At 55.7% G+C, this 14111-nt stretch overlaps 1 protein-coding gene across 1 annotated transcript in view; it reads left to right on the forward strand.

Moving 5' to 3' along the window:
- ABAT (4-aminobutyrate aminotransferase) overlaps positions 1-14111 on the forward strand; it is an 82897-nt gene that overhangs the window by 63513 nt on the left and 5273 nt on the right. Inside the window, exons 4-11 of the mRNA XM_077773220.1 lie at positions 5419-5499; positions 6116-6208; positions 6672-6734; positions 9289-9352; positions 9783-9931; positions 11619-11756; positions 12524-12691; positions 13919-14065. Of these exons, the coding sequence (XP_077629346.1) occupies positions 5419-5499; positions 6116-6208; positions 6672-6734; positions 9289-9352; positions 9783-9931; positions 11619-11756; positions 12524-12691; positions 13919-14065 (903 nt within the window). The remainder of the gene's footprint in view (positions 1-5418; positions 5500-6115; positions 6209-6671; positions 6735-9288; positions 9353-9782; positions 9932-11618; positions 11757-12523; positions 12692-13918; positions 14066-14111) is intronic.

Here is a 14111-nt window from a genome sequence, read left to right on the forward strand (position 1 = left end):
GCCCGCCGAAGGTGCCTGACGCCGGTGGGGAGGCTCTGCGGGTGTGTTTAAGTTCGGAGCCTGGCTTTGTTTCGAAACGTTGTGCGGATCCCAGATGCCTCGGCAGTTGGTGCTGGGAAAATGTGTCAACAAACATGTCACACACATTTGCGGTGTCAGCTGCCTCCGGAGGCAGAATCGTCCCCGAAAACATGTGACTTCGGGGACTCTGATTTCAGGGGACGCCCTGCCCCCACCTGTGTCTGCCAGGAACCTGGGAGCCGCTTCATCCCCCCCTTCCTCCCACCCGCCTCTTACCTGTCACCCTGCCGGGACCGCCCTGACCTTGCGCCCTGACCCCAGCGGCCCCTGTGCACCGGCCCCCCCACCCCATCAGGCCCATGCTCACCCCTACAAACGGCACCCACTGCACCCAGAGTGCCCCCCACGCCCCCACTAAAGACGCAGAGCCCTTCGTGGTCTGGCTCCTGCTGCTTCAGCCTCATTTCTCGCCGTGTGTTGAGTCATTGATTTATTGGTGGAATACCTACTGAGTGCCAGGCACCGTTCTGGGTGCTGGTGAGGCCATGGTCTGGATCCATCGGGACCACGGCCCATGCTGACGGACTGCAGTTCTGCTGCAGAAGCGTGGGCTTGGGCAAGGGAAGGGAGCCCCCCGGCACGGTCTCAGAGAAGTGGGGTGCACCCTGGGCATCAGGTTGGGGGACCACTGGCCAGCATGTTGGGTCTTCCAAATTCATGGCTGAAGGTGCACTCACTCGGTGATGATGGCACTTTGCCAGTGTAGGGCAGTAGCCTCTGTGGAGGTCCTGTGAAGGGGCTTATCAACCCCTTTGTCCCCCAACCACACCATCTTCACACTGTAGCCTAATCACTTGACGTGGCTGCAAAAAATAAAGCCCCAGCCCCTGGATCCAACTTCTGGGCTCCAGTTACAATTTCTTACATCACTTGTCACACCGCCCACAGTTTGCACATGATCATTTATCTGTACGATGATCAGTGCAGTCATTGCACTGAGTGGTGGGTGCAGTCTGACATCCCTGACACCGGGGAGCCCGGACCTGCTCAGGTAAGACACAGGCTGTCACCGTGAGGGAGGAGGCCCCACTTGGGCAGATAAGGACTCTGAAGACCAGAGAGGTTAAGTGACTTGCTCCAGGTTGCACAGCCACTTAAACCAAAGCCTATCCTCTTTGCATAGCACTTCAGGACTGCTGAGCCTGACAGCAAAGATTCTAGAAACCTGTCCTCATTGGATTCCGCTACCCGGTGTCCCAGATATCTTCTGTTCTTAATGTCACGCTTTGTCGAACAGGAACACCACCCCCACATCTTTCCCAGCCCCAGATAGGCAGTCAAGCTGCCAGCCAGCCGTCCCGGCCGTCCCCTCCGTCAGCCGCTTCCCCCGCTACTGGTGATGGCAGTTCGCCTCGACCCTGATCTCACGGTGTGCTAGATTTCTTAGGAGCCCCACTCACAGCTCGGGGCCAAAGGGGATGCACGCAAAGGCCCCTAGAAGCCAGCCAAGGTCTCTGGGTCGCACCCAGACTCCTGTCCATCATCACAGCTTCGGGGGGAGGCGGCTGCCTGCAGTGCCCGGCAGAGGGTGGAATCTGAAGTCAGCAAGCCTGATGTGAGCCATGCGTCTGCCCCTTCCTTGTCTGTGTGACTCGGGGCAGGTCACTTGACCTCTCTGGTCCTCAGTTTCCCCAGTTGTACAGCCAGGAGGGTTACCATCCCGAGCTACCTACCCTAGACTCACCCAGGTGGTCACAAAGCAGAAAAAGCAACATGAATCCGCCTCAGTTCCTAGCAGCCCAAGGCAAATCCGAAAGCCACCAAGGAGGATGCGTTCTGGGGCTTCCCGATGCAGTGATGGGGCTGTTCGGATTGGCACAGGGTTTAGTGCACTGACTGTGACTGGAAGAGAGGTCCCCAAGCAGTCCCCAGGCCCAGTCAGTAGCCCCCATCACCTTTTGACGGGGTGATTCAGCTGTGGGTTAGTTTCAGATTTACGCACCAGGTGCGGAGACACCTCCCACCTGTCTTTCCCCAAGTTCACCCAGTGCTCACCCCCAGCCCACAGCAGCTTTGTCAAAACTAAGGCATTAACACGAGCATGTTGTGTGATACAGACCCCACTCAGATTTCCCCGCATTCCCAATAATGTCCACTGTCTGGTTCCCGGACCCAGTCCAGGATGCCACGTTGCATTTAGCACAGTCCACTCTTACAACCGAACCCAGTGGTGACCTTCCCCGTTTACCACTGTGCAGACCCCTCCCAGACCCTCCCTGGCCCCTGCCCAGGGCACTCTGGACCCTGAGGGGGAAGACGGCTCTAGTCTTATCCATCTGTGCTCCCATCTGTGTCTTTTCTAGAGAGATGGACACATGTCATTATCTATTTGTGAAAACCCCTAGGATGTACTACACCAAGAGTGACCCCTGATGTACACCTGGAACCTTTTTTAAAAAACACCATTTCGGGGATGCCTGGGTGGCNCCTGCTCACGCTGTCTCTCTCTCTCTCTCTCCTAGAAATAAATAAAAAACATTTAAAAAATTTAAAAAACACTATTTCAGGAGCACCTGGGGGGCTCAGTCGGTTAAGTGTCTGACTCTTGACTTCAGCTCGGGTCATGATCTCGCAGTTCCTTGGGATCGAGCCCCACGTCAGGCTCTGATCCGACAGCACTGAGCCTGTGTGGGATTCTCTCTCTCCCTCTCTCTCTGACCCTCCCCGACTTTCATTTCCCTTTTCTTTTCAAATTTGGAGGCCCTGGCTCCCTTGGTCCGTGTTCCTGCTCCCAAGTGACAGGGCAGGGCTGACCGGTCCTTGGCCACCGGACAGATTCACCTCCATGGCCACTGCGCCCCCCTCACTTTCGGGTTACCAGAAGGAGGTGTGTCCGTTTGGAATCAGGCTTCACTGTTGATTTCCTTGCAGAGGGAAATACATCTCTGGACCCACATCTATCAAAATTACAATAAAAACATCAACAGGTAGGGAGTCAGCCGATCTTTCTAACACTGCTTTTCTCACGCTCAGCCCATTCCGCTCCTGGAGGGCTGCAGCCGGCTCCTTGATCAGATCACTCTCCTGAGCCCTGCTCTGGTACAAATTCCAGGGCCACCGCTGCCCCTTAATGCCCTTTCTCCCCATGTTTTTCAAGTATAATTCACATGCAATAAAACGCATCCTCCGTGCTGTATAGCTCTGTGGCTTTCACCAAACACACAGTCATGTAGTCACTGCCAAAATGCAGGCACACCTGGACACCCGCGTTCACAGCAGCACAGTTCCGTTGCCGGGAAGGGGAAGAAACCAGAGTGGCTGGATAAACGAAGTGTGGTCTATGCATGCAGTGGAATATTACTGAGCTCCTATAAAGGAAGGGAATTCTGAGCCGTGCTACAACACGGATGAACCCTGAGGACATGACGCTCAGGGAGAGAAGCCGGTCACCAAAGGGAAAACGCTGTGTGATTTCACTTTTGTGAGGGACCCAGAGTTGTGAGACTCACAGAGCCAGAGAGGTAGAGGGTGGTTGCCAGGGCTTGGGGAAGGAGGGAATGGGGACTTAGTGGTTAATGGAGACAGAATGTGAGTTTTGAAAGACGACAAGGTTCTGGAGATGGATGGATGGTGCACAATATCCTTAACACTACTGAACTGTTTGCTTATAAATGGTTAAGATGGGGGGCGCCTGGGCAGCTGAGTTGGTTGGGCGTCCCACACCCACTCAGATCGTGATCTCAAGGTTCCTTGAGTTCAAGCCCTGCATCGGGCTCTGTGCTGACAGCTCGGAGCCTGGCGCCTACTTCAGATTCTGTGTCTCCCTCTCTGTCTGTCCCTCCCCTGTTCATTCTCTGTCTCTCAAAAATAAATTTAAAACTTAAATAAAAAAGAAATTATTAAGATGTTGGGGTGCCTAGAGGCTCAGTCAGTTGAACATCTGACTCTTGATTTGGGCTTAGGTCCTGGCTTCACAGTTCATGGGTTCAAGCCCTGCTTTAGGCTCTGCTCTGACAGTGCGGACCCTGCTTGGGATTCTCTGTCTCCTTCTCTCTCTGCCCTTCCCTTGCTTATGCTTTCTCTCTCTCAAAAATAAACTTAAAAAAAAAAGAAGAAATGATTAAGATGGTAAATTTTATGTTACCTGTTTTTTCTTTTAACCACAATTTTAAAAAATCCAAACAGAGCAATTCATCACCCAGACATTCCCCTAAGCCCGTTTGCACTCAGTCTCATCCCAGCCTCTGGCAACCATGAGCTGTTATCTGTCCCTGTGGTTTTTGCCTTTTGTAGTATGTCCTACGAAGAGGACCATACAGTGTGTAACTCTCTTCTTTTTCTTTTTAACGTTTCATTTTTATTTTTTGAGAGAGAGACAGGGCGCAAGCAGGGGAGGGGCAGGGAGAGAGGGAGACACAGAATCCGAAGCAGGCTCCAGGCTCTGAGCTGTCAGCACAGAGCCTGATGTGAGGCTTGGACTCTCAAACCATGAGATCATGACCTGAGCCCAAGTGGGAGGCTTAACCGACCCAGGCGCTCCCAGTGTGTAACTGGCTCTGGGCGCTTTCACTCAGCGCCATGGCCTTGAGACTCTTCTGTGCTCCTCCTTGTTACCGTGTGCATTGGTAGATTGTTCGTGTCTGTCGCTGCATGGTGTTCCATGGTATGCAGGGACACTTTACTTATCTTTACCCCGGCAGAGGGATGTGTGGGTTGTTTCAAGTTTGGGCCAAATAAGAAGAAAACCCACTGTAAACATGCACGTACATTCATGGCTTTGTGCGGATGTGCGCTTCCATTTCGCGTAGGTAAATACCTCGGCATGGAATTGCCGAGTGACTAGTGTGTGTGTGTGTGTGTGTGTGTGTGTGTTTGTTTGGGGGAGTTCGACGATGTAAGACACTGACCCACTTTCTGCTCCCGGAGCAAAACTTGGTTCCGTCCAGCTGTGACCGGGTGTGCTCTGCTCCCTCACCTGTTCCTCCCATGGTCCACTTTTTGTTTTTTAGCCATGACGACGATGGATTGTTAAAATGATCGATATACTTTCATGATAAAATGAGATTGTAATTATAAAATTCTAACTGAATTCTAATTCACAGGAAGTTGCAAAAAACGGTATGACGTGTGCCCCGCGCCCCCCCCCCCCCCCCACTTCCCACAGTGGTAGGATCTTCTATAACTAGGGCAATACCACGACCAAGAAATGTCACGGGCCTCTTTTACACCCAGAGCAAGCCCAGGGAGTCTCGGGAAAGCGCAGGGAGGTGGGCCAATCCTGGCCCCTAGGACACACCTTGAGCCCCTATGAAAACACCTGCTGTGAAAAGCCTAGTTGGTCTGTGGTCGGCAGGGAGCGGGTCGGGGAAGTCACCCTCTGTCTCCTGCCTGTTGCAGAGCACTTTCATCAACAGACCTGCCCTGGGAATCCTTCCTCCGGAGAACTTTGTGGAGAAGCTCCGGGAGTCCTTGCTCTCGGTGAGTCCCCAGAGGACACCCCCCCCCCACCGCGGGAGGGTAGTGCTGATCTTGGGGAGGCCATGCCAGCAGGCGGAGAGGAGAGGCCAGAGATCCCTAAAGATTCAGGATGTCATGTGTCTCGCTCGGTCTTGCTCTTGTGCTGTTTCTCTCCTGAAGAGCATTTTCAGTGTTCCTTTCGAAGGAAAGGGGCTCCTTGTGCGCAGGAACAAAGGAACCAGGGGAAATGAGTATTTGTTCCACGATAGGAGCTTTGCATGTGATTCAGCCCTCTCCGACGGTTCGGTTTTAGTTGTTATGACGATTCAAGTCCTTCTGAATCTCAACTTCCCATCCATAAAACATGGGCATCTCAGGGGACGACGGCTGCACCGGGGAAGACAGTCTGGGCTGTTCTTCTCCATCCCCTCCAGCCCTGGGGCCTTCCTGGCTTCTCCTCCACCCCCTGCAAGAGCCCCGTCCGCTCTCCTCAGTCCCACTGCTCTGGGGGACATTCCCGGTGCCCCCTCTCCAGCCTCCCCCAGCCCAGACTATACCCCTACAAAGGCCCAGCTCCGGCCAGCGGGAGTCCAGACGGAGCGAGCCCATGAGCCCACGGCTGTTTCCCTCCCTGCAGGTGGCTCCCAAAGGAATGTCCCAGCTCATGACCATGTCCTGCGGCTCCTGCTCCAATGAAAATGCCTTTAAGACCATCTTCATGTGGTACCGGGTGAGGTTTGGGGCGTGAGCACGTGCACACACACACAGGCGTGCACAGGGCCCCCCGCCCCAGCTCCTAGCCACACACGCACCCCTCGTCCAACCGTTCACCCTGCCTGGTCACCGTCAAAATCCAGAGAGGGTCACCGCCTGGACAGGGCTCTCCAGATGCCCCCTGGGGTGCGGTGCAGAGAGCAAGCTCCCAGATGCGACCACACGGGTTCTCCTCGGCCTCACAGACCCCACCCTAGAAGCTCTTGGTTGTTCCAAAGTAATAACACACCTGCGTATCCATCTACTTATTTTGCCACAAGCGTGACGAACAATCTCATGCATTAGTACCCTAAGTGGAACGGTGGGCGTCTCTGGTCAGCCTTGAGAAATCACTTGGGGGGGGGGTGGGTCTGGGTGCAGAGTGGAAACCCCTCGTCCCCCAGAGCGTCAATTAGCTTTTGTCTGTTCTGTTTGGTCAGAGCAAGGAAAGGGGCCAGACGGGTTTCTCCAAAGAGGAACTGGAGACATGCATGATCAACCAGGTGAGTGCAGTGGGCCCTTGGGTCTTGGCCGTGGTTGGGGGTGGGGGAGAGCTTCCACAGCCCCTCCGGCTGGCCCTGGCTGGCCCTGGCCTTCTCAAATAGGAGGTATCGTAGCAGCTCGGTGCCTGTAACTAAATTCCGCACCCAGACTGGGCGCCTCACATGACAGGCATGTATTTCCTCACAGTTCGGGAGGCTGGGGTCCAAGGTCAAGGTCAATTTGGTTCCCTGGGACAGAAACCTGGCTTCTAGATGTTGCCTTCTCATTGTGTCCTCACATTTCTGGGGGCGGGGGTGGGGGGGAGAGCGTGCGAGCGAGCAGGCACTCTGGGGTCTCTTCCTGTAAGGACACTGATCCCATCACAGGAGCCCCACCCTATGACCTCATCCAACCCTCATCACCTCCCAGAGGCTTCTCTTCCAAACACCATCACACTGGGGGCGAGGGGGAGAGGGCCTCACACGGGGAAGGACACAGACGTCTGTCCATACCGAGGGGCATGGGCTGAGGGGAGTCCCTCCTGACCATCATCAGTTTCCCAGGACACCTGCCTGACTTTGACTAAGGAGCCTTTAGTGCATTCTCTAGAATAATCCAAAATGTCAACACAAAGGTATGTACCAGGGTGTTCACCCCACTGGTGTTTATAGTCATGATAACCAGAAAAGATTAGAAACCCACCTATATAACCAGCAACAGAGAAAGAGAACTTAAATGTAGGGGTTCCAAATGGAACCCTAGCAGTTCACAGAGGCAGCAAGGAGCCCAGTACTGGAGGCAAGGGGTCGAGATGGGTACATCCCAAGCTGGCCAGCGCACTTCAACCAGAGCAGGCCTGTCCTCCCCCATTCAGCGAGCCACCCCCCCACCTTACGATTTAGACAGAAATGTCTGCTGCTTAAAAAAAAAATCGAGAGACACAGAACTCCATTCCCCTGCGTACGTCCACGGTATTCTTCAAAAATAGTCACAAAGGGTTCTTGGTCTGGGCAGACACATGCTGTAACTTAGTGAAAACGGTGGAATGTAAATTGCACGGATGCTGTGCTGTCATCCATGTGAATAAATGCGCAGGAGATCACTGGAAGGAACCCTCACATGTTTACAGGGCTAGCCTCTGGGTGGGAAGATTGGTTTTTTTCACGCTTCCTTAAATGTTTCTGTTCCTAATCCGCCTCTTGCGGGCACATCTACCCAGCCCTTTCTCTGTATGCGTACACACCTGCGGAAACATAATTATTTTCTTTTTCTGGCCATCTTTAAAAACACTGGATGGTGCCCTTTCTCTTTCTCATCTGATACCCATGGACATTCTACTCCATCAACACTTTTAAACCCCTTTCCTCACGTTTTAGTGGCTGCATTCGGGGACAAACAAGGAATATGACAGGAGGGTATTCGAGCGTTTGCTAGGTAGGGTGGGGGGGGGTCCTGGTGCTCCCGGAGGGTCTCAGGGACCCAGAGGAGATCAGCCAGCCTGAGAAAACAGGCTCTGGGCGCCCTGGTTGGCTCTGCGGTGGCGTCCGCGGTAGTCGGCCTGACGCAGCTGAAAACCAGTCTCCTTCGCAGGCCAGGTGGAGGGTCAGGAAATACTGCAGCCGTGCCATTCGCTGGGGAGTCCCTGCGTCCCTGCTGAGCCCAGGGAGGCCGCCCGGCCCCTGCCCCCCAGACCCCTTCCAAAGCCCCGGAGCACGTCCGGCGAGATGGCCGTCCGCCTCTTGCCCCGACAGGCACCCGGCCCGCCGGGAGCGGGGGACGCCAGGGCGGTCTGGCGGCGGGAGTTTGCAGAGCCCGTAGACAGGGGCTGACAACTCAACAGCCGCGGCAGCCGGGCAGGTGACGTCAAGGCAGAAGGCAGGTGTCGGGCCCCTGGGGCAGTGCGCTTGCCCAGCCTCCATGCTTGACCACCTGCTGTTGCCACGGGAGGAAAACGGGCCCAAATGATATGGAATTTGTGAGCAGCCAGAAGTTGAGATCCTTCTATGAAATCTCTTGATTTAAAAAGTTGGGGGGCACCTGGGTGGCTCAGTCAGTTGAGCGTCCAGCTCTTGATTTCAGCTCAGGTCACGATCTCACGGTTCATGATATCAAGCCTTGAGTCTGGCCCTGCACGGAGTATGGAGCCTGCTTGGGATTCTCTCCTCTCTCTCTCCCCCACCCTCCCCTGCTCGCATTCCTGTGCTCTCTCTCACTCTCAAGAAAAATATATACACATAAAGAAATTAAATTTTTAAAAAATTTACTGGAGTTCCTGGTTGGCTCCGTCAGTAGAACATGTAAACTCTTGATCTCAGGGTTGTCAGTTCAGGCCTCGTGTTGGGTGTGGAGCCTACTTAAAATTTAAGCAAAAAAGGTTCAAAAGAATTTTTACTTTATGGACAAAACCGAACGTCTGTGGGCTGGCCTCTCTGGACCTGGTTTGTAACTTGTCCGTGAGAAGGGACTCCGGTTCTCCTGATGGAGTTCTGTGCTCCTCTGGGTGCATGGGGACAACTGTACAGCTCCCCAGCCCTCACAGCAGTGACTGATGTGACCACTGTCTCTTGGTCCTAGGCCCCCGGCTGCCCCGAGTACAGCATCCTCTCCTTCATGGGCGCATTCCACGGGAGGACCCTGGGTAAGGAGGGGACGGTGTGCCCCCGAGGTGGCTGTTAGAGTCAGAGCAATGACAGTAGGCGGTCTTGGATCTTCACCTTGGCACTTTGCCACACAGCGTCTCACCGACTCCACAGTTCGGGGTGGGGGGAGGGGGGGTTAGTCCTGCTCTGCAGACACAGGAAGGGAGGCCCAGCAGGGAAGGAACATTCCAAGGCCACCCAGGGGCAGAGCCAGGATTCCGTGCCTTCAAAGCCTGTGCTTCATCTGTGGTGAATCAGAAAGCAAAGGGTGCACACGCATGCGCACGTGCACACACAGGCCCACGTGAGGCTGCAGCTTCACGGTGTCACAGGAGCTGCAGGCAGCGGGCTTCCCTGGGCGTTGCTAGACGTGGCCGGAATTGCCCGTGATCTCCTTTCCAAAGACTGTTCCTCCTCCTCCCCCCCTAGGATGCCTGGCCACCACACACTCCAAAGCTATTCACAAGATCGACATCCCGTCCTTCGACTGGCCCGTTGCGCCGTTCCCGCGGCTGAAATACCCCCTGGAAGAGTTTGCGAACGAGAACCGACAAGAAGAGGCTCGCTGTCTGGAAGAGGTAGCAGCGGGCCCTGCAGACTTCCGCCTCCCGTCTCCGTGCCCTGGNCCCCGGGCCCAGCCCCAGGGGACAGCACAGAGTGCGCGGGACCCGTGTGGTGCTCCCTGGGAGGGACGTAGGAACAGAGAGCCACTTGAGCAAAGGTTCTGGGACACCTTGATTTTTCCACCCGGCATCCGTCACCCCACCTGTGCTACCGACGTCTGTGTGGAAGGTTCCTTGGGGGAAGCCCGGAGCATATGGCACAGCCCGTAGGAAAAGTGCGTCCACAGGACCCTGTTGTCCCCCGCTTCTCCACCTCCTCCCAAGTCCTCGGGCTCCCTGGGGGCGGCAGTGGGGGCAGCAAGGACTGAGGACCCGGAGTCCCTGCTGCCGGGCCTCTGACACACCTAGCACCCCTCCTTCGATCAGGGCCAAATATTGGGGTTCCGTGCTAGACACTGGAAGGATTCCGTTGCTGGGGAAGAGAAACCGGAAACTCTGCAGGTTTGGAGTTTGAGCTCCAGTGAGGCTGCTCTGCAGTCAGTCCCTGGCTAGCGCCCCGGGGAGCCTGGTGCAGCCCCGTGCGCTGGGGATGCGGAGCCACACGCCACACGTGTGACTGCAGCGCGTCTAGAAATCACGTTTTTGAAAAGTGAAAAGAAGTGGGTAAAATTAATCTTACTACCGTTTTATTTTTTTAACATTTATTTATTTTGAGAGCACGAGCAGGGAAGGAGCAGAGAGGGGGCTGGAGAGAGAGAATCCCAAGCCGGCTCTGTGCTCTGTGGCCCAGCGTGAGCCTCGATCTCACAAACCGCGAGATCATGACCTGAGCTGAGATCTAGAGTCAGATGCTCGGGGCACCTGGGTGGCTCAGTCGGTTTAGCGTCCGACTTCGGCTCAGGTCATGATCTCACGGTTCGTGGGTTCAAGCCCCATGTCAGGCTCTGTGCTGACAGCTCAAAGCCTGGAGCCTGCTTCAGATTCTATGTCTCCCTCTCTCTGCCCCTTCCCTGCTCACATTCTCTCTCTCAAAAATAAACATTTTTTAAAGGTGCTTTTCTGATTATTCTGCCACCGTTCAGTTAATTATTTTTCATTCGATTCATTAACGTATCACTTATCTACCACCAAGTGTACTCATTTTAGCATCTAGTTCAAAAACTTTTAACAAGTAAATACACTCACATCACACCACTCCGATCAAGGGCATCTTTTCACCTCAGAAAGTTCCCTCTGGTCAATCTGAGAGTCAACCCACGACCCCCACCCTGCTTGGTGACACAACCGATATTGGATCCCTATCGCAGTAAGTGAGTTTTGCCACAGATATTTAAACAAATACAGGTCACAGATTCTGCACAGACGGGACGCTCCCACCAACAGTAACATCACACGAACGATGTAGGAGCGATGGCAGTACCACACGGCAGAGCTCCGCGGCCCTGCAGGCCGGACCCGTGCTGCGCGGTCTCATTCAGCCCTTCTGTGACCCGAATCCTTAGCTTCTGTCCCCCAGGACAGCGGCACGCTCACACATGTGGCCGCAAGTGGACGCCACAGTCATTCCCGGAGTGCACACGAACGTGTACTCAGCATCGTTTCGGGGGGTTGCGGAACCCACATCCCCATCTGCGGACGCCTCTCTAGAGCTTCCACCAGCCACACTGACGTCCCCCTCACCCCCACCCTCCCGGGAATGCAGGTGGAGGACCTGATCGTGAAATACCGGAAAAAGAAGAAGACGGTGGCTGGGATCATCGTGGAGCCCATCCAGTCTGAGGGCGGAGACAACCACGCGTCTGACGACTTCTTCCGGAAGCTGAGAGACATCTCCAGGAAGGTGAGTGCACGGGGCCCGGGCTGGATGGGGCTGGGGCTGCTTCCAGTTTGTTTTCCCAGAGCAGAGGTTAGCCGTGGGGTCCTTGTACGCATCCAGGTGGCCAGAGGCTGCCTGGCGGCCTCCCGGGTAGAGGCGTTAGAAAGTAGGGAGGGAGCAAGGGAGGGATTTTTTTCCCCAAAACTCGCTGCGGAAGCCACCTCCACCCGGCAGCGTCTGGGCCAGAGATGCCTGGGAAGTGGGAAGGCCTCAGCCTCCTCCCTTTTCTCTCTAGAGGCCCCGCCTCATCTCTCAGCCGTGCCCAGCAGATACCAAGTGAGCAGCCATTGTGTTACTGCCGTGTGCATATTTTAACGTCGTGCACACGGAACTGGCACGTGCATCCAGCAAGACTGGCTGCTCTCGGCACAGAGCTCAGGAGCTAGCAGTCGGCGTGGGCAGAGCCGGCGGGCAGGCAGGGCAGCGCGGCCTGGAGGGCGCGTCTCGGCCTCTGCTTGGACAGCCGGCCCGCAAGGGAGTCAGCTCGCCGGCCCCAGGCCCGGAGCCAGATGCGGTGTCGCTGTGCTTTGGGGTTCAGGGCGTACTTGACGTCAGGGTTCTGTTCCCGCTCAGCAGTCTGAGGACAAGTCCAAGTTCAGACCTCAGACCCGGCCCCAGCAGAGCTGTCTGGTTTCGCTTCGCACAGCCCGGGAACAGGGGCTTGGCTCACAGGTCCGGGCTGGTTGGTGGCGCCGGGTGTTGATTTCCCTCTTCTCTCCCTTCCTGGGCAGCACGGCTGTGCCTTCCTGGTGGACGAGGTCCAGACCGGAGGGGGCTGCACTGGCAAGTTCTGGGCCCACGAGCACTGGGGCTTGGCTGACCCAGCGGACGTGATGACCTTCAGCAAGAAGATGATGACTGGAGGCTACTTCCACAAGGAGGAGTTCAGGCCCAATGCCGTGAGTAGCAGCCCCGCCCTCCACTCCTCGCTCAGGACCACTTCCTTCTCCAAACCAGGAGCTGAGTGGACACCTGACGGGCCACAGAGGGCTCCTGACACTGTTTTTACCAGTGTAATCAGCCGGCGGCAATGGTCGCCCAGCTGCCTCTGCGGCACGACTGGCTAGCAGCTCACTGTCAGCCTCCAGACTTCTGCGTGCACGCGCACGCAGTGTGCACACACACACACACACACACTCTGCATCGCTGCTGCTGCGGACTGAGCGCTTGCTCTGCACCTGGCCCCATTCTTAGTATCCTCACGTGCTTGTTTTCCTTACCACAGTCTAACCAAGTCGGTATTATTTTTCTCTTCTAGTTTACTAATGAAGAATCATGTACAGAGAGGCTAGGCAAGGTCTTAAGGTCACACAGCCTGTTAGGTGACAAAGCTCAAACCTGGAGCCCATGCTCTAAACCCCCAAACTGTACTGCCAGATATACATAGGGGTACACACACACTCTTACCAGGGCCCCGGGATCCTTTCTTCTGCCAATCCTGCATGTCGTTTCTACCCTCAAGATTGCCTCATGATCCAAAAATCACTGCTGGAGCTCCAGCCATCACATATCAATTCTAGGCAGTAGGAAGGAAAAAAAGAGGGAAGGACACAGTGGCTACTTTCTTGTCTTTATAAAGCAGCCTTTCCAGAAATCCCACATTTCCATTTCTAGCACTTTGATGAAGATCTGGTCAGATGGCCACTCCTGTCTGCAAGGGGAGCTGGGAAGTGTGTTTTAGTTGGCTGCACTGACACCCCGAAAATTCACAGAGGGATAAATCAGGTGGCCCTTGTGGGTCAGACTGCCCTCAGTCCACTCCTGACTCCTCCACCTACGGGCTGTACTTTCCCAGGACGAGTCACTTAAGCTCTCAGAACCACGGCTGTCCCTCTATAACACGAGGAAGTTCAGAGCCAACCGACTCGGGTTCCCTGGGACTGAGGGACCGTCCCAGGCACGGAGCCGCTTGGCCTCCCCGACGGGAGTGCCTGGCCGTGGGGTTGCTGTTCTGGAAAGAATGCAATGAGCCACGATTGCCTGTGGGACCCTCCCTGGCCCTGGGGGGGGGCCCCACTGGGTTAGTTCCTCTCCTCCTAAGGGGGGACGGGGTGTGACTGGGTGGAGCGGGCCCCTCAGGGTGCGCCCGCGTGCCAGCCCTGCTGACACCTCGTGCCCCCTTCCAGCCGTACCGGATCTTCAACACCTGGCTGGGGGACCCGTCCAAGAACCTGCTGCTGGCCGAGGTCATCAACGTCATCAAGCGGGAGGACCTGCTGAACAACGCCGCCCACGCCGGGAAGGCCCTGCTGACGGGGCTGCTGGACCTCCAGGTGCCCCTCCCCGCCCCCACCCTGGGCCCCCACCCCCCCTCCCCCA

Source organism: Crocuta crocuta, unplaced genomic scaffold (assembly GCF_008692635.1).
Source record: "Crocuta crocuta isolate KB4526 unplaced genomic scaffold, BGI_CrCroc_1.0 scaffold16, whole genome shotgun sequence".
NCBI classification, from domain to species: Eukaryota; Metazoa; Chordata; class Mammalia; order Carnivora; family Hyaenidae; genus Crocuta; species Crocuta crocuta.